General features: G+C 41.0%; 1 protein-coding gene across 2 annotated transcripts; it reads left to right on the top strand.

The window, feature by feature from the left end:
* Positions 1-1,882: 1,882 nt before the first annotated feature.
* Positions 1,883-18,411, top strand: SFPQ (splicing factor proline and glutamine rich). 2 transcript variants are annotated; one of them, XM_027569139.2, is made up of 12 exons: positions 1,883-2,828; positions 3,734-3,922; positions 4,256-4,557; positions 4,657-4,752; positions 5,651-5,847; positions 5,950-6,034; positions 6,275-6,392; positions 6,719-6,767; positions 6,848-6,969; positions 15,763-15,806; positions 16,728-16,815; positions 17,747-18,411. In XM_027569139.2, exons 1-10 carry the CDS (start codon positions 2,022-2,024, stop codon positions 15,784-15,786), a joined length of 1,989 nt encoding a protein of 662 aa, XP_027424940.1. In that variant the 5' UTR covers positions 1,883-2,021; the 3' UTR covers positions 15,787-15,806; positions 16,728-16,815; positions 17,747-18,411. The 2 variants fall into 2 exon arrangements, with proteins under 2 accessions (XP_027424940.1, XP_027424852.1); XM_027569051.2 differs by lacking the exons at positions 15,763-15,806; positions 16,728-16,815; positions 17,747-18,411 and adding an exon at positions 9,403-10,776.
* The last annotated feature ends 804 nt before the right edge of the window (positions 18,412-19,215 follow it).

The raw sequence follows: 19,215 nt of genomic DNA, 5'->3' as shown, positions 1-19,215 counted from the left end.
AATGTTCCAGTAGAAGTAATTGATGATACAGCAAGGAAAAATCCTTGAGAAGGCATGTGGGGGGGGTGGTGGTGGTGGTGGTGGTGGTAATCCACAGCACTAGTGGAGGGGTCTGCCCTTTGATAGGGGCAAAAACACATCTTTCATGGTATCAGGAAGGAAGACAGAGGATGGGTACAAACACAAGTAGGTTTGAGGCTTGCCATCTAATGAGAATGTTCCTCTCTGATGATTTTTATTTTCTCAATGAAATAGGAGAATTAGTTATGGTGAAGTGAGAGAAGAAGGTGTAAAAGTTTGAAGAGAGAAAGCATGAAATACGCTATCTCTGGAAGTGGGGAAGTGGGAAAGTGAATTTACTAGTGAGACTCAGTAAGAAAAAAGTCTAATGCCCTTTTGAGACTTGTGGTCAAGAATTTAAAGTGAAAGCGTCAGCTCTTGTTAAGAAAATGAATTGTTGGGTCCAACTGGAATTGGGGTTTTACCAGGTGAGTATAACGGAGAAAGAGAAAAACAAGAATTGTATTTGTAAGCAATCATAACATCTAAGCCTGGTGACAGAAGTTATGAATATAGGAATGTGAAAGTGAAAAAGTAATACATTTAATGATTTGAAGGTTTTGAGGAAGTCAAAGAATCAGAGTTACTATTGACCAGACAGTTGAGATGCTTGAAAGATTTTAGAGATGGTGTAGTTACTGGCAATAAAAAACACAGGATGACTATGACGAGGGTTGGGTTGGGTGGGTATTATAGGATGGAAGGGGAGATTGTTGGAGGTAAAGAATTTGAGAGTATTGGGTAGTCATCCAAATAGATGTTGAATGATGCGCAGAAGTAGAGATGGAAAGGAAGACAATGAGCCATGAGCTAGTATTAATTGAGGAAGGAATGATCCATCAAAAGGTCCATAGATGACAGTAACTTGGAGGGGTATTAGGGGACATGGCTAGGGTACTTAAAAGTTAGAGAGTTTGAAGTAAGGATACTGGCCATTGTTTGATTCCATATAGATATTTTAACATTGTAATTTTAAAGTATCTTAATCTGTTCAGGAGTGCTAGTGGAATTTGTTTTTGAATTTTATTTATTTATTTATTTGAGAGAGAGGGAGAGAGAGCACAAGCAGGGGAATGAGGCAGAGAGAGGGAGAAGCGGACTCCCCGCTGAGCAGGGAGCCAAATGCGGGACTCAATCCCAGCACCCTGGGATCATGACCTGAGCCGAAGGCAGACGCCCCAGTGCCAGTGGAATTAAAGAAAATATTATCTTCCTTCCGTGATTTATGTTTGTAAATTATTAGTCTATACACATGCATGTACACAGTCAAAACTTCTTTTCTTTTTGAACAGAGTGCACTAACTTAAGCCTATTCCGAAGTTTATACTGCTAAAACAAACCTGTAACTTCGGTAAGGTTCCAAAATGAAATCAGTAAGATTGTGTGTGAAATCGGTAAGATTTTATTTCTCTAATTTAATTGGCCCCTCGCAAGGTAGAGTAGGTAGTAGGTACAAGGAATTTATGCTTTTGAACCGGAGAACATCTGTTCTTTCCCGGCAAGAATACCGGCAGGCAGCTCTTGGGGGTAATCAAGAAAGAAAAGGGTCCTCTAACATCTCTCCCCAGGAGCTGATAGGGCCTTGGCTATCAGGGAAAATTGCTCTGGCGAACCCATTCAAATTTCTCACAGCAAATCACAGTGGCCTACAGCCAACTCCTTTTCCGCTCATTGGCCAACTGGAAACTTCAGCCCCCCCCCCCAGGCCTCCCTCTCTCATCCGGAAGCCAATCGGAAAGATTAGCGCTCCGTAACTTAGTGTCATCAAGTACCGTACTTGCAATTGGCTATTGGAGCTACCGATCGAGAAGTAGGCGGGGCCATGCCAGCTGGCCTATATAAGAGGAGGACAAAGGCGGCGCGCCGCCTGTGTCATCCGCCATCTTGTGCGAAGCAAGGTGGCCTCCACGTTCCCTGAGCGTCTTCTCCGCTTTTGCCTCGACCGCCCCTTGATCACAGACATGTCTCGGGACCGGTTCCGGAGCCGTGGCGGTGGCGGTGGCGGCTTCCACCGGCGCGGAGGAGGCGGTGGCCGCGGCGGCCTCCACGACTTCCGCTCCCCGCCACCCGGCATGGGCCTCAATCAGAACCGCGGACCCATGGGTCCCGGCCCGGGCCAGGGTGGCCCCAAGCCCCCGATCCCGCCACCGCCTCCGCACCAGCAACAGCAGCAGCCACCGCCGCAGCAGCCGCCACCACAGCAGCCGCCGCCGCTTCAGCCGCCACCGCATCAGCCGCCGCATCAGCAGCCTCCGCCGCCACAGGACTCGTCTAAGCCCGTCGTTCCTCAGGGACCCGGCCCGGCTCCCGGAGTGGGCAGCGCTCCGCCGGCCTCCGGCCCGGCACCGCCTGCTACTCCTCCGACCTCCGGCGCCCCTACGGGGCCTGGCCCCACCCCGACCCCGCCGCCCGCTGTCACCTCGGCGCCCCCTGGGGCGCCCCCGCCCGCGCCGCCGAGCAGCGGGGTCCCCACCACCCCGCCTCAGGCCGGGGGCCCGCCACCTCCCCCCGCAGGGGGCCCGGGCCCCGGGCCTAAGCAGGGCCCAGGACCCGGAGGCCCGAAAGGCGGCAAAATGCCAGGCGGGCCGAAGCCCGGCGGCGGCCCGGGCCTAAGCACTCCTGGCGGCCACCCCAAGCCGCCGCACCGAGGCGGCGGGGAGCCCCGCGGAGGCCGGCAGCACCACCCGCCCTACCACCAGCAGCACCACCAGGGGCCCCCGCCCGGCGGGCCCGGCGGCCGCAGCGAGGAGAAGATTTCCGACTCAGAGGTGAGTGTCTCTTGGAGCTACGCGTCGGTTTCCCTAAGATGGCGGCGGCCCCCTCCTCCTTCCTTTCCCAGCCTCCATTTTGTCGGAGACCGGAAAAGGCGCGTGCGCGCGGGCGGTGGAGGGCGGGGCCGCTGCCGGAGCGAGGGGCCGACGGCGTGGGTCCGCTAGCTCGACCCGGCCTGGCGGAGGACCGAGGGAGGGTGGCCTGAGGAGGCAGCGATGAGAAGCTGTGCTGGGCCCTCTTAAAGCTAGCGGATCTTGGGAACCAGAGTGGGGCGTGAATTGTAGGGTTGGAGAGGTCGGGGAGTTCTGGCCTCAAAGCGCGGGCGCAGGTCGTGCGGGTGACAGCAGGTTTTTGATCACCTTTTTTTTTTAAAGATTTTATTTACTTATTTGACAAATACATAGCGAGAGAGGGAACACAAACAGGGGAAGTGGGAGAGGGAGAAGCAGGCTTCCCACGGAGCAGGGAGCTTGATGTGGGCTCGATCTCAGGACCCTGGGATCATGACCTGAGGCGAAGGCATATGCTTAACGACTGAGCCACCCAGGCGCTCCTCTTTTTTCGCTTAATACTTGATCACCATTTCAACTTAATGTTTGCTACGTTTTAGGTTTGTCGGGGACAGTCAACAGAGACAGCTGATGAGGTTGCTTGTGTAGAGTTGAGTCTAGAGAGGGCTGTAGGTCTATTACCGAGTATTCTGGATGGTTTGGGTTGTTTGATGTTTGCATAGTTACTATATTGGAAATACCGCAAATACAGAATCTTGACTTTAAATGGAACAGAAGAGCAACCCGATTGGTGGTATTAACCCAGTCTGGGAACAGCGAACATTGTTAACCTGGGTTTTTCAACTTGCTAAGGTCAGTGGTTTCTGAAAATTTCCTTCTTTTTTCATTAGGGGTTTAAAGCCAACTTGTCTCTCTTGAGGAGGCCTGGAGAGAAAACTTACACTCAGCGTTGTCGGTTGTTTGTTGGGAATCTACCTGCTGATATCACAGAGGATGAATTCAAAAGACTATTTGCTAAATATGGAGAACCAGGAGAAGTTTTTATCAATAAAGGCAAAGGATTTGGGTTTATTAAACTTGTGAGTTTTTTCTTAACGTGGATTTAGAGGGCTTTTTTCCTTGTTTTTCACTACTACAAATTCTAGTGTTCAAATAGCAATAAGTTGGTCTTTAAAATTTTCATCATTAAAAAAAAAAGATGCCACTGTTGTGAATAATTGTTGATACTAAGAAAAGAGAGGAGTGGGTGGGTAAGACCTTTACCTACCCTGGGTGGTGTCAGGGAGGGCTGCCTGAAGATACTTGACTTGAGCTGGAGGAAGAAAGGGAGTGGGAGTAAGCCTTTTGACAGTTTGAGTGGGCACTAACCAATGTTGAGCTTATATTAACATGAGTATGTCTGATACTTTCAGGAATCTAGGGCATTGGCTGAAATTGCCAAAGCTGAACTTGATGATACACCCATGAGAGGTAGACAGCTTCGGGTTCGCTTTGCCACACATGCTGCTGCCCTCTCCGTTCGAAATCTTTCACCTTATGTTTCCAATGAACTGTTGGAAGAAGCCTTTAGCCAATTTGGTCCTATTGAAAGGGCCGTTGTAATTGTGGATGATCGTGGAAGATCTACAGGGAAAGGCATTGTTGAATTTGCTTCTAAACCAGCAGCAAGAAAAGCCTTTGAAAGATGCAGCGAAGGTGTTTTCTTACTGACAACGTAAGTTCATATGCTTATCCTACTTTTTATTTATTAACTTGGATGAAGAAGTTGGGATAAAACCGAAACCAGTTAAGATGGAACCGTTTTTGTTATTAGAACTCCTCGTCCAGTCATTGTGGAACCACTTGAACAATTAGATGATGAAGATGGCCTTCCTGAAAAACTTGCACAGAAGAATCCAATGTATCAAAAGTAAGATTGATTTAATCTAAGCATTTTTTTTTTCAAAGATTTTATTTGACAGAGACAGCGAGAGAGGGAACACAAGCGGGGAGAGGGAGAAGCAGGCTTCCCGCGGAGCAGGGAGTCTGATTCAGGGCTCGATCCCAGGACGCTGGGATCATGACCTGAGCCGAAGGCAGATGCTTAACCGACTGAGCCACCCAGGCGCCCCTAATTTAATAAGCATTTTTTAATTGTAAATGAGAACTTGTAATAATTTTTCAATTTTGCTTAGAGAATGCAAAAATCTTTGAAATGCGTGTGCTTGAGAGAAATCTAAGGCTCAGGAAGTTTAGAGGTTTTGAAGTAGAGATACTCAAATGCTTAATGTTTGTTGCTGAGATAGGAATATTTTATACGTAATTTTGTCCTTAAAAACAGCGGTGTGATGAATAGGTATCTTTTTAAGGATTGGAAGAAAATACTCTTTGAATAGAAATTTGGTTAGAGGAAATAAAATTAGGAAATGGGGACAGTAGGATTTATCTCCATTGCTCTATATTCTCCATTACTGCATCACTCTTGAACCTATTATTTTTATATTTTTTATTACTTTGTAAAGATTGATTTATTAGAGAGCACGGGTGAGTGCGCGTGGGGTGTGGAGGGAGAGAATCTCAAGTAGACTCCCTGCCAAGGCAGGGCTCAATCATGACCTGAGCCAAAATCAAGAGTCAGACGGAGCCACCCAGGCACCCCTGGAACATGTCATTCTTGATGTGAGGCTATTTTACATGAACCAAGGGGGCCTATGCCTTTTGGCATTTCTTACATGTGATAGGCCAGGTGGGACATCCGTGTTTTTAGGACAACCAGGTAGTATTTGTTGTGTGTGTCCCCAAATTGGTTCATGTTTAAATATTGTCAGGGAGAGAGAAACGCCTCCTCGTTTTGCCCAGCATGGCACATTTGAGTATGAATATTCTCAGCGATGGAAATCCCTGGATGAAATGGAAAAACAGCAAAGGGAACAAGTTGAAAAAAACATGAAAGATGCAAAAGACAAATTGGAAAGTGAAATGGAAGATGCCTATCATGAGCATCAGGCAAATCTTTTGCGTCAAGGTAAAAGACCCTCTTGTGTAAATTTCCCTGATAGGATCAGTTGCTTTTTGAATTTTTTAGAACCCCATTAATGTGAATTCAAAACAATTTTCTAACGTTCAGATCTGATGAGACGCCAGGAAGAATTAAGACGCATGGAAGAACTTCACAATCAAGAAATGCAAAAACGTAAAGAAATGCAACTAAGGTAAAATTTTTGTTAAGCTAATTAGCCTTTGATTCTGGGTTAACATTTAGAGGAAATGACACCTGTTTTTGTTGCCAGAATGCTTCTAAGTCTATTCTGCACTCTCTCCAGACCTTCATTTGTGTTTGCTGTAATAACCTAGACTTGTAAAGTTCTGAGGCAAACTACTAGCTTTCTTCAAATTGGCTCTTAAGAGATATGGATGGCACTTTAGTTTATATGCTTGATGACTATTTCTAGGCAAGAAGAAGAACGACGTAGAAGGGAAGAAGAGATGATGATTCGTCAGCGTGAAATGGAAGAGCAAATGAGACGCCAAAGAGAGGAAAGTTATAGCCGGATGGGCTACATGGATCCAGTAAGTAAAATTCTTTTGAAATGTAATTGGAGTTGTCTACAAAACTTGTAGGTATCTAAAATGAAATTTTACTCAAATAATGACCTTTCACTTCATTGCTGTGCTTTCTACAAGTGTGTTATTATCACGGTTAATACGCTTTGTTTTATTTTCTTGGCTGGGCCTAAAGATTGCATTAGTTGGGAGGAAGCTTCATGGGTTTTCTGATAACTGAGTCTCAACAATTGGTTTTAAATGTAGTCTTAACCTTTTTTTGTTTTGGAAATTTCTGTCTTCCCAAGAATTCTTAGTACAGGTGTATAAAAGGGCTTTTTTTTTTCTTGCAGAGAGAAAGAGACATGAGAATGGGTGGTGGAGGAGCAATGAACATGGGAGGTAAGCATGAAGATCAAATTAGCAATACCATTAGAGAGCAATGTTCTGGTTGAGTTGTAACCAGCATTTTTGTTTCCTAGATCCCTATGGTTCAGGAGGCCAGAAATTTCCACCTCTAGGTGGTGGTGGTGGCATAGGTTATGAAGCTAATCCTGGAGTCCCACCAGCAACCATGAGTGGTTCCATGATGGGAAGCGACATGGTAATGTATCCTGTATGACGTAGTACAAAGGAAATTCTCATTTTTCACAACTTACCTGTGTGTGTTTTTGTTTTTTGTTTTTGTTTTTGTTTTTTTAAGTAGGTAACTGGACCTCTTTTTAGTTCCCTTATCATGTAAATCATAATATTGAGGAATACTTTGGCAACATAGAAGAACTCAGTGTGCGGTAACCTAAACAGAAATGGTTGCCAAGAAGTCAATGCTGTCAGTAGTATGTTGGAGTTCTCTTTGGCAATAAGTAGACATAGGTGCTTTCCATTATATTGCTTGTGTACTTTTGCACTCTAGCACATGGCAAATCCAAATTCTAAATGTTAGATGATGTACCTGATTATTCTACATCGAAGTAAGAGTAATCAAATGGCAAACTGTCATTCATTAAGCTGATATTTGCCATAAGTATGAATCAGACTTGTAGTTTATAGTTTTAGGCATGTTTTAGTGATGTGTAGGACTTTGACCTATATTTGGTGTGGTTTCTACCCATGAAAAGGGAGTTGTTTACTGTTTCGACTCGTCGTTTCCCACTTGTTGGGCCTGTCAGTAGGTGCACCTTCTAAAATAAACTGACATCTCTATTTTGCTACAGGATAGCAAAAATGAGTGACAATTTTAAGCATACTAGTTGTGTGCATTTGATCTGAACCTTCTTGATGCTTCCATATTTTAACTGTACAGATAGCCTATCAGGATGCTTTAAAAACCACCAAGTGGATTGGTCTAAGTGGCTGTGTTAGGGCTTTACAAATCCGTAGGAAAATTGAATATTGGATTAAGAGGTGGGTTGAGAGAAGAGTGCATTTTCACAACTGAACTAAATCTGAATTGGTACACGTGCAGGCTTTTGGCAAAGGAGGGAAGCTTGCAGCACTTAGCTCAGCTCGTTAGATTCATTTTACATATAGGAGTATAAGGATTTAGTATGGGGCCTCATCTATTAATCTACTTAAGGTTTTTTGAGAATTAGAATCATAAATAGCTGGTTGGGTTAAAACATAGTGTTACTAGTTTTCTTTACATTGAATTTTAAAAATACTGTGGGTAACATTTTGGTTTATATGCTTTCTAAATAAAAGGTAGATTGTAGGTCTGTATCAAATTTGTAAAATCTAATTTGACGTGATGTTCCCACAATTAAGGTTCTTTGTACATCCCGTGTAACAGGTAGGGTTCTAAGATGTTGTAATAACATAATCGTGAAACCCCAAAATTTTCTTAGAGCTTTTGCGATATACAGCATAATGCGCTAAAACCCTAGATTTTTAGGATTTTGAGAAATAAAGGATTGAGATTTAGTTTTTTAAGTAGCCCTGTAGTATTTAGTAGGAAACATGTTGGAACTATGTATAGGAACAGTTAAACCCTGATGCATTTCCCCCCCATTTTTGGAGTGATGCTCTCAGTAACTTACTTTGAGTGGAATTTGAAAGATAGTTGAGGCTTCTGTGCTTTGTTATATCTATAGGGTTTTTCTGTTGGGGGAATATAAGTTTCTCAGATTAGAAGTACTTAAAATTAGGTGGAATAATGAAATCCTGCTTTATTGCAGTTATTTAAGCTTGGTGTTTAGGCTGTTTGGGAGATAGCCAAAACATGGAATCATAGCTAACCAGTGGACTTTCAAAGACCCGAAGGAAAAGCTGGGCCGGTGTGGGGGTGGGCTGTATATTCAGTCAATTTGCAAGAATATTGGCTGCTACTGTGAACATAATTGTCTCTGGTTATATAGTGATGGTTCTGAAAGTGGTATACCTGTGAGAATATGGCAACACTTTTTTAATGAAGTTACTGTGCCGGTTAAGTGACTAAATCTGCTAGTCTTTTATGCTTTTTCTTTTTGTAGTTTGGTAGCATTTTATTAAAACTTTGAACCTTTTAAGGTTTCTGCAACTTTTAGCAGATGTGTCTTAAGATCTTGAAAAGCACAAGGTTTCTTATGCAGCTCATGCCACTAACTGGTGAGTAGGTCTTTGTCACTTCATTGAGTGCATTGAATCTGTCTGGTTGGGCTTGTTAGGCTTACTTGGAAATTAAATTTCCTGTTCAGACCTTGAAAGTGAGAAGTTTGCAAGCTTTTCCAGTGGGTTAATCTGATGTGAAATTTCTTAAGACTCATTTTGGAATGGGTTTTCACATCTGCACTAATTCTTAAATTTTTTAGCACTACAGGGAAGACCTATTCTTTGAAACAGGTGTATGAGAATGGCTCAAGTGGGAACATACCACAAGGCATGTATTATCGTAAACTAATTTTCAAATTACCCTTTTTTCCTTTCTATGTTCCCGGTACCTGTGGATCGACTCATTGGTGATTGTATCGACGAACGTTGACTACGGAACCTTCTAAAATATTTACTTAACACACATGGACATCAACTACATATAATGAACTGTTAATTACTGTTCCAATAGCGTACTGAGCGCTTTGGGCAGGGAGGTGCGGGACCTGTGGGTGGACAGGGTCCTAGAGGAATGGGGCCTGGAACTCCAGCAGGATATGGTAGAGGGAGAGAAGAGTATGAAGGCCCAAACAAAAAGCCCCGATTTTAGATGTGATATCTAGGTTTTCATTCCAGTTTGTTTTTGTCTTTTCTTGTTTAGATACCAATCTTTTAAATTCTTGCATTTTAGTAAGAAAGCTACCTTTTTATGGATGTTAGCAGTTTATTGACCTAATATTTGTAAATGGTCTGTTTGGGCAGGTAAAATTATGTAATGCAGTGTTTCAAACAGGGGAATTTTTTTCCTTTTCCTTTTTTTTTTTTTTTTAACTGTATAATGTCCCTCAAGTTATGGCAGTGTACCTTGTGCCACTGAATTTCCAAAGTGTACCAATTTTTTTTTTACTGTGCTTCAAATAAATAGAAAAAATAGTTATAATATTGATCTTCAACTTTGCCATTCATGCTTCTATGCACATTAGGCTAGGTATTCCACTTTGAAAGCATGAGCGTGTCTAGGCCTTCGAATGGCACATGCCATTTCTGGGAAATGTATCTGTAGGCTAAGTATTGCTTTCTACAAATAAGTACCCCCTTGTTTTAAAAAGAAGAAATGCATATTGAAGTAGTTTCATGATTTGATTTGTTTGGCATTAGAGGAAGCAAGCTGGTGCTAAGTATTTTTAAATGGTTATGTAAGCAAGCTGAACTGTAAATCTTCCTTCAGGAATGTGTATTAAGATTATGGAATGGGTGAAAGACTATTGGTAGGGGGAGAAAGTGGGTATGACTAAATGGATCTTTATGGCCCTATGATCTATCCTTTCCTTGAAAGTTTCTGAAGAAAAAGTGGAAAGATCATTCTGTTGCATTCCTCCATTCTTGTTTTTAAAAGAACAAGTCCCAAGCCCTACAAATGGCTTGTATTGAACTTTCACATTTGAATTAAAGATTGTTAAACATGAAGCCTTTTCATGTATTACTTCAAGCGATTTATGAAGATGGGGTTTAGTCTGAAAAATGCAACTCGAAAGTAAGCGTAGTAACCATAAAGTAGGTTTAGCTATATATGCATTTGTACTCTGTAACTTTTATATCTCCTTGTGCTACTGCTGGTGGGCAAAATCTGTAGGACTATAAAAATCTACTTGTTCTCTTGTCTAAGTAAACTAGTGGTGACTGTTAATGACAAGTAGGGTTCCAGATAATGATTCTTACTGTAAAATATTTGTTAACTTGTTTTTCATAGTTCACTTTCGATGTAGCACTAAATCTGGAGAGAGTTGTTTATGCTACACAGTACAAATAGCCCTTCCTCCCACTGTAAAGTTCTGGAGTGTTTCGATGGTGTTGTCAGTTGATTGTCAACTTCATTGAATCTCCTTCCATTAGGATAAGACATTTTGACTTAATATTAAAGTAGATTTAGTTACTGTTGTCTGTTTAGTACAACGGGAACCTGTTTTCCCAGTGCATATATGTTAGCAGAGGAACAACTTCCTAAAATTAGGTAAAGTAATTGAACGGTTTGGCTTTGTTCTTAGTTATGTTTCCATTCAAATTTGTACATTACAGAACTCTTACTATGGAATGTGTCTTCCTCCTTTTCACCTCTGTTCTTGGTGCTAATTGGCAAAAGTAAAATTCTAAATCAAATCTTGGTTAAAATGCTGAAGTTTAGTATTGTGCCTGAGTACAAAGGGAAACCTATTGTTGAAACAATTGAGCACTTTCTGCATAGGAACCTGGATAATACTAAAAGTAAAACACTAGTGGAGTATAAAGGCATGTCACCCAATTATGGTTGTGTGACTGACAGGTACATGGTGTGCTAATTAAGGAAGAGAATCTCCTTAGAAAATGCTCATCATTTCTTCACCAAGACACTTGGAAATGGGTAGTAGTTCTACCATAATTCTATCAATGAGGAAGTTTTGTCCTAAGTCATCAACTGGTGATATGTATGAGGTTTTCTGTATGGAAACACAAGGGTCTGGATTTGAAAGGGATCCATTACAATTTGATTGAATTGTATGGTAGGGACTCCACTAATGATAAAATAAGGGGTGTTCATGGGACACCCACAGAGGGTGAACTTGAATGTGTGTGGGCGGGGGCTGGTGGGGAAGTGGGAAAATCTGCCTATAAAATTAATGTTTCAGTTTATTTTTCAGATTACATGCCTTTCTTTATAAGGGATGCTGGCACAGACCCCTAAAATAAGCTTTTGTTAGTACTGTACCTTTGAAGAGTGGTGAAGGATGCTAATGGATAATCTCCTGAAAGTTGTGGCTTTGATAGCCTTACTGTGGGCTGTAGAATTGCTAAACGTTGTTTAGCAAATAATGTTGCTTAGTTTCAACTAAGTTTTGCCTTTCATCACTGAAACAGCAGTGTACCAAGGGTTGTAAGCTACTCAAATAGACTTTCAATAAGTCTTGGAATGCATATGATAGTTTTTTAGACTAACGTGAATTTAAATCATCTTAAAAAAAGGAATTTCCTAAAAGCTGATAATGAAATGTGGGGTGGGAAAGGGAATGTAGTACTTTTGAAGTATTTTAGCCATTTTTCTCATTTAAAGAAACCACCTGCCCCCATTTCCTCTTCTCCACTTTCTCTCATAATTTTAAGAGGAACACTGATCCGTTTTAAGCTTATTACTCCTAATCTTAAAAACTGCATTCTCTAAGAGACCCCAGTGTATTTAATTAGGTACCTTATAAGATTAACCCAATGGCTCACATTCAGTGAAACCATAATCCTCTTGGCTTAGAACACTAATTAAACTCCTAAAGAAGTACTATAAACCCCACCACTCTTTATGTATAGATGTATTATATCACTAATATAAACAGATAATTTGGGAAATTGTAACGTTACGCCTGTGCAATTTTTTATGAGTGGCATATTATGGCAGACAAAAATTTAGATACTTGGCTTTTCTTGGGCAAGCCACTATGTTGTGGCGGAATGTTTTCTGGTGTTCTTGGACTGCAATTGTGCACTATTAAAGTAGTGGCCTGCTACATAACTGCATTTAGCCAGCATTTCTGCAGTGCGTAACTGTGAGGAACGTAGTACCGCAAATGGCAATGGACATTAGGACCCGGATGTAGTATTCCTGCTTGCTCCAAGATTCTCATTGCCGACTGCATACAGGTAGGTAACAAGCAATATAATCTAACTTGGTGACTTGCTATGTACTTTTATTCCGTGGGCATTCTGACATCACACTTCTGACAATGAAATTACAGTGCAGCACCTAACACTTGTATGGTAAAGCTAGTTTCTATCAAAACTGCGTGGGTTTGGGTTTAGAGCTGTAATTTGTCAGGCAGAATTCAGTGCTGTTGCAGTTCTCAGATAAAAAGTGCAAACTTGATTCTTTGGTATGTCTGATTCAGTTGCGTGGTTTCCTTTAGTTGCATTGTAACTGAAGAGAACCTGGAGCACGTCAGTGGTGTGGGGGAGAGGGAGTCAAACCATACTTGGGAAGTAGAGCGCTTTTAGCATCTTGACACGGACTGTATAGCATGCGATACTGAGTCTCTGTTGGAGCAAACTGACCTGCTCATAGGTCAGCAATATCGAATTCAGAATGCAATCTTGGTAATTATTCTGCAAGTTGAGTGAATTAAGACTAAAAGCACAGTTTTTTTGGTAATGTGATTTAAATTTTTTTTTTTTTAATGGGCTTCATGGGAATACCTTTGTTACTAACGTGGGCTTAGGCGGGAATCTAATGTGTATAGTACAAGTTACGTGACTTGTCTAAATATGTCTTATGCTCTAAATCTGGGGGAAAGTGGTGTGGCATGTTGACTTGCCTGCAGTTGCAGACATGTTGGGAATTGTTTCCCAATCCTAAGACTTCGTCGTATTCTGTAGGATAACTGCAAATGTTCAGAGTAGCTTTTCGAATTTGGTTCCCTTATTAGCTTTAGGGATGTGTTGTTATATAATCCAAAATGTTCACCAAAAAAAAAAAATCTTCAGAATCACCTTCTTTTGTTACTTAGGACTTAAGCTTTGTAAGCTTTGCATCGACTGTTGTTCCAGACCTCAATTCAACTTAACTTTGGTCTCCCGAGCTGGTTTTTAGCTAGCATGCATGAGAAACAGCTTTCATGTATAATGCTTTTCTGCTCTGTAACTGGAAAGTTCGGTTTACTTTGCATAAATGCCGGTGAAAACTCTTCATGACTATGAGAATTTTCTTCCATTGTATCAAGAAAAATGGCTTGCTCTTTGGCAAGCAATTCACAAGGTGGGGACAAATTGGTACTTTAATAATGTAGTCTGTTCAAGCAAATACCTTGACTCTCCTGTTAGGTAAAAAAGCAAATGGTGACTAGGTTCAGCTCTATATTAATAATACAATGCAGTGCAAACATAATGCTCAGTATTAGTGACAGAAGAGTCACTAAATTGACATACAACCCTGATGGGGTTTTCCTGTGGCATAATTCATTAAATCGGTGGCCAACACTTGCTACCGTGATTTAGTGATTCGAGTGCTTAGAAATAAAAGCTCAGGTTTATTTCTTAACAGCCAATAACAATTTTGAGAGAATGTACTTGTTATAATCTGTGGACTTGAGGAACATCACTGGGGAGGGGGGGTTAATTTTGCTTCATTTCTGCTTATTTCAAGATGAATAGGTTTTTGCACTTTCAAATGAGAAACCTGTGACTTAAGTCGATTCTTACTAGTTTCGATTTGTATGTAGCTATAATTTGTGAATCTTAGTGTAGAGGATCTTAAAATCACTCACTCAAAAAGCTGGGAATAAATGGGTTGCAGTAACAACACTATACCGAGGTGCTTGCATTGTATTTCATAGTCTTTTCTTGTTACAAACCAAAATTAATTCTTTTTAATGAGAATGGTCTAAGGTCAGAGGTGTGATGCCAGAATGCGTTTTCGTACTGTTAGGCCCTTGGAACAGATACCGGTGCTTTCTGAAAGATGAAAGAAATGGAATGGGTGCTCTTCACACAAGGTTGCAAAACCTACAAAGAATGCATAATAGTCTCATTTTTCCCCAAGAAAAGAGATGCGTGTGACTAGTTTTGGACTTTTAACCTTAATGGGGGTTGCATGTCTCCTATTGTTAATCATTGTCAGCTGCAGTGACATGATCCACAGTCCTGCATTTACTGCCTTTCCCTTAATGATTTTGGACAGGTTTGAGAGAGCCAGGATGTTTGTTCTGGGCCTTTATTTGGTTTTGGCTTTTGCTGATAATGTTTCAGTGTTCTGTCAGCTAGTGCAGTTCTCAAATGGCTGCCTATTAGGGAAAGAATTCTGAGGATTTGACTGCTCCTAATCATCTGTCATTGCTGCTAGATAATGATTGGCAATTTTTAAGACTCAACTGTGGAAATCTCACAGTTGGTAAACCATCAACCATAAAAATGTTGCTTTTGAACACCAGTGCTGAAAAGATTTTATTTGGAGGGTGAAAAGGGGGCTGGTGGATGCAGGATAGGGTAATCTGGAGAATGGGGGAGAATGCAAAACGATATAGTATCCCTTATGGATGGTACATGTGCAACAGGGAGCTCTTTTTTTTATCCCCTTGGCAGTAACTGATAATCAGGGAGGAAGAAAAACCTGGAACTTGAATTAAGGCTGATCTTTCTGGTTTTTGTGCACTGTGGCCCTGCCAGGCATATATAGTGAAGGTGAATGTCTTCTCCCTCAGAAAAACTCAGGTTCCTTGCTGTCCCGAATAAGGCCTAGCTTCCCTGCCCTAGCTTTCCCTAACTGAAAACTCAGGACTTGGGAGGGAAAGAATGAGGCAAATGCAGAGGATTGCAGGATAACAACTGCATTGTTGTGTACTGTGGAATGGGGAGGGCACTCCTGGAGGACTCCTGCTGCAGGTGGTCAGTCCACCTGAGAACGGAAGACATACTTGAATGGGGAGCAGGGTATGTGCTTTTATATGAAAAGAGAGCTGATGTTAAAACTCATTTGGTAAGGTAAACGTTGTCACATACCTTCACATAAGGGATAGTATATTTTGGGTTGCAGTCAAACTTGATTGTGCTCAGACTGGTGAAAATAGATAGGCTTTTGTATTTTAAATAAGATACAGTTTTTATTTGAAATGAGCTGTCTACTTTATTACTTTACATAAGAATAATTTTAGATTTTTTCCCCCCCATCAAGTTTCTTCCTGTTTTGTTTTTTTTTTTAATGCTGTAACTTGCCCCTAATCTTTGTCTCTGGAATTTTACTCTTTAAATTTTGAAGTTAACTAGCATTTTCAAACCTTTATACCCTTGTCTTTTATATTAACTTTCTCTTATTATTCTTTAGGTAAGAATGATTGATGTTGGCTGATACTGGAGTACTCATTCCAAGTAAGTTTCCTTAGAAGTCCTAGCCTGTAGAAGACTTTCGAACCTGTAGAAGACTTTTGAGTGTGATTTGTTATAATTGTTAAGTAGTGTGAGTTAGCTTTGTGGGGTGAAACGTGTTTGATTTTTAAGATGTTTACTTCTCCTAAGGTAATATCCTAATATCCATGTGTTTTTGTTTTTGAAAATGTGGGGGCACCTGGGTGGCTCAGTTAAGCATCTGCCTATGGCTTAGGTCATGATCCTGGGGTCCTGGGATGAAGTCCCGCATCGGGCTCCCTGCTTCTCCCTCTCCCCCTCATCCACTTGTGTTCTCTCGCACGCTTGCTCTCTCTTTCTCTCAAGTTAAATAAAATCTAAGAAACCAAAAAATGTGGATGTGAGTTGGAGAGAGAAAGTGGGGACTATTTATTTTATTTATAGAAGTGTCAGACAGTAGAAGAATTGACAAAAGGACATGGCTGAAACTATGTTGTACGCCTGAAACTAATAGAATATTGTATGCTATGTTTCAATTTTAAAGTACAGGATTTTGTAAAGAAAACCGTCAAAGAAGGCTTGAATTGGTGGAGAAGTGCCGCATTTTTAGAACTCTAAATTCCACTTCTGACCCATTCAGAATCTCCCTTAAGATTCTCTTTTACTTATGCAGCAAATAGTAGAGAACAGTCCAGTCATGGGTGGGAGGAAAATCCTGAAAGTGCGTGTGAGGAAAATTTAAAAGAATGTAACCGCGGTGTATTAACCAGGTTTTTTCTAAGCAATAAACAGAGCAAAACAAAAGAAAAAGACTGATTGGAACCCAGACCTGGGCCCCAAAATGTGCCTCTTGTTGATGTGAGATTAAGATGTATACACTAAAAGTTAACAAAAATGTAATATGCTATACATGTTATTTTAATAAGATTATATTTTTAATGATAGGTGGATAAGCTCTTAGTCTTGAGATGACATCACACAACGTGAGCCAGGAAGGAAAGCCACAACTTGTTAGACTGAGGAAGTATCTTAAGTAAGTTGAATGTTTCTTACTCTGTAAACTGCCTTCAGAAGAACCCTTGGATGTTACAAACATAACTACTTGTGTGTAAATATTTCATTTTAACTTACTTTATGTTTTAAAACTTCCTATGTAGGAAATATGTTTTTATAGTACTTAAATATTTTTATCCCTTTAACAGCCCTCTTGAGGTTGTAGACCTTGTTTTGTTGGTTTGGCTCAAGCCTCAGAAAAACAGGGACTTTAGTTTTCTGTAGGAGTTTGTACGTCTCTTAACCTCTGTCCATAGAACTGTGCAAAAGAGGGTTTGGAAAATTGAAAGCTGCCTGTTTTTTAACCAAATAGTTAATATGATGGGGCCACCTAGAGTTAATGATGTCCTAGAAGGTTTGGCAGTCTTAAAGGGCACCTCAGCTCGGCTGTTGTAGCTGGGGAAGCAGTCGTAGACAGTATGTAAACAGATGAGCAGGGCTGTGTGCCAGTAGTTTTTGTTACAAAAAGGTAGTAGGTGGACGTCCGCTCCCCCCATCTAATACAAGTGGATATATAGTTAGATTATCACTCAGTTAAAGGGCTGTCGTAATCATTTAAACAAGAGTAAGGTAGAAGGAAGTAGAAATAGTGATAAGTAATTGACTAGATTTTAAACCTAGGGAAGGTGCCAATTAATGGAGTGTCTTAAGAGATCTCCCTTCTCAGAATGGTTGCTACTAAAGTTCTAGTAAATGGAAGTAAACCTGAATCAACTAGCTGGTGACAAAGCCCAGTGGTAAAATCTGCATCTTAATCCTTAACTATATAGATCATAAATACTGTTAATATCTCATTCCTTGGTTAGTATTACTTTGGTGTCAAAAAGTTTACTTGGTTGGTGCTAAATGATAAGTGTTTGACAACTCTGATTTTAACATCTTTTGGAGTAATTGTTTCTTTTAATTGGCAGGGTGAGGTGAACTGTGTCCAGAAAGCGAATGAGGAAGAGGGCAAAGAGGAATGAGCAGCCTAATTGTTGTTAATAAAGACATTTTTAAATCAGATTGTGCTTTTATTTGTTTTTGTTTTTAAATAGGACTTTTTGTTTTCTAAAATTTTCCTTATATGTCATCCCGTTGTTTTTAGGTGACATGGGCATAGAACACCATAATTCAGGACTCGGGCTTTTTGGCAGAGCTACTTCAAAATTAATTACTGATCAGCCTGACAGCCCTTCCTAGGCCCTTGTTCTAACTAAACTAATTAAGCCATCGATATTTTTTAATTGCCTTTATTCTTTATAGGTTTTATTCTTAAAATCAGTATGTGACAAATAACAGCAATTAATTATATGCCCCTCCTTGATTGGGTTTCAGGCATAATACCATTTTGTATCCCACTTTTGTATTTCCCAAAACAGTTGTCAGATGATGGTTAAAGGGTACTCAAATTACTTCACAAAGAGGCAAAGACAGAATTACATCTTGCCAAATAACATGTTTGGGTTACCCTAAGTAGCAATTTCTTGAAGTTAAAGCGGAATTTCATATGTAGTAAAATATGGATAGATTCTTTGAATATAAGTGTAGGGAAAAGATTGTTATAATTGACTGTAAAATCTGCTTAATAAAGAAATTTGGAAGTAAATCTGCTTTTCTCCCTTCACTCTAGTCATTCTAGTCATTGAAACTTGACAAGAGGTTAGTCGAAGGGCTCTTTGGCACCAGCTTAAGCATTTGTTCAGGAAAAGGTATGAGACATATATGTTTAAAAGGTAATTCTGTTGCTATGTCTCTGGGGGCCACATTACTAATAGTGCAGAATTTCAGAAAGCACAAGCACTAAGTTGTTAGCTTGCCATAATTAAGTAGAGGAAGCTCAGAATTTAGAACATCTTGCTCAGTGTTACTTGAAAAAGCACAAAGGAAGAGTTGAAAGCCAAAGCAGTCACTGCTCCCATGGGATTTGCCTTGAAAACTGTACCAGGCAAGGATGAGATCAAGACCGTCCTGTTAAATCTCAAGCTCCTAGTCCTGCTAACTGGTTGGCATTTCTTCAAATAAGAGGCCAGCCATCCCAAATCCAGAATCTCAGTTTTTTTGTTTTAAGATTTTATTACGTCAGAGACAAAGCGAGCAGAAGCAGGGGGATCAGGAGGCAGAGGGAGAAAGCCTGATAGGGGGCTCGAACCCAGGACCCCAGGATCATGACCTGAGCCGAAGGTGGATGCCTATCTGACTGAGCCACCCAGGCATCCCTCAATTTTTGTGGGGGGGGGGGTTCAATTTTGTTAACTTCTGATTGCTACCTTAGGAACTTAATGGATCTCAAGGCAAAAATCATTTGCAGTACAGTGGAGTTAGGGGCATGATGGGCGTCTTCACTACTGGAGTTCCAGGTGTTGAACTATTTGTCTAGCTGCATTATCTGCCAAGTCAC

Source organism: Zalophus californianus, chromosome 4, assembly GCF_009762305.2.
Source record: "Zalophus californianus isolate mZalCal1 chromosome 4, mZalCal1.pri.v2, whole genome shotgun sequence".
Lineage (NCBI taxonomy): Eukaryota > Metazoa > Chordata > Mammalia > Carnivora > Otariidae > Zalophus > Zalophus californianus.
The sequence above is the reverse complement of the archived record's forward strand: the minus strand, read 5'-3'. Positions and strand labels throughout refer to the sequence as shown.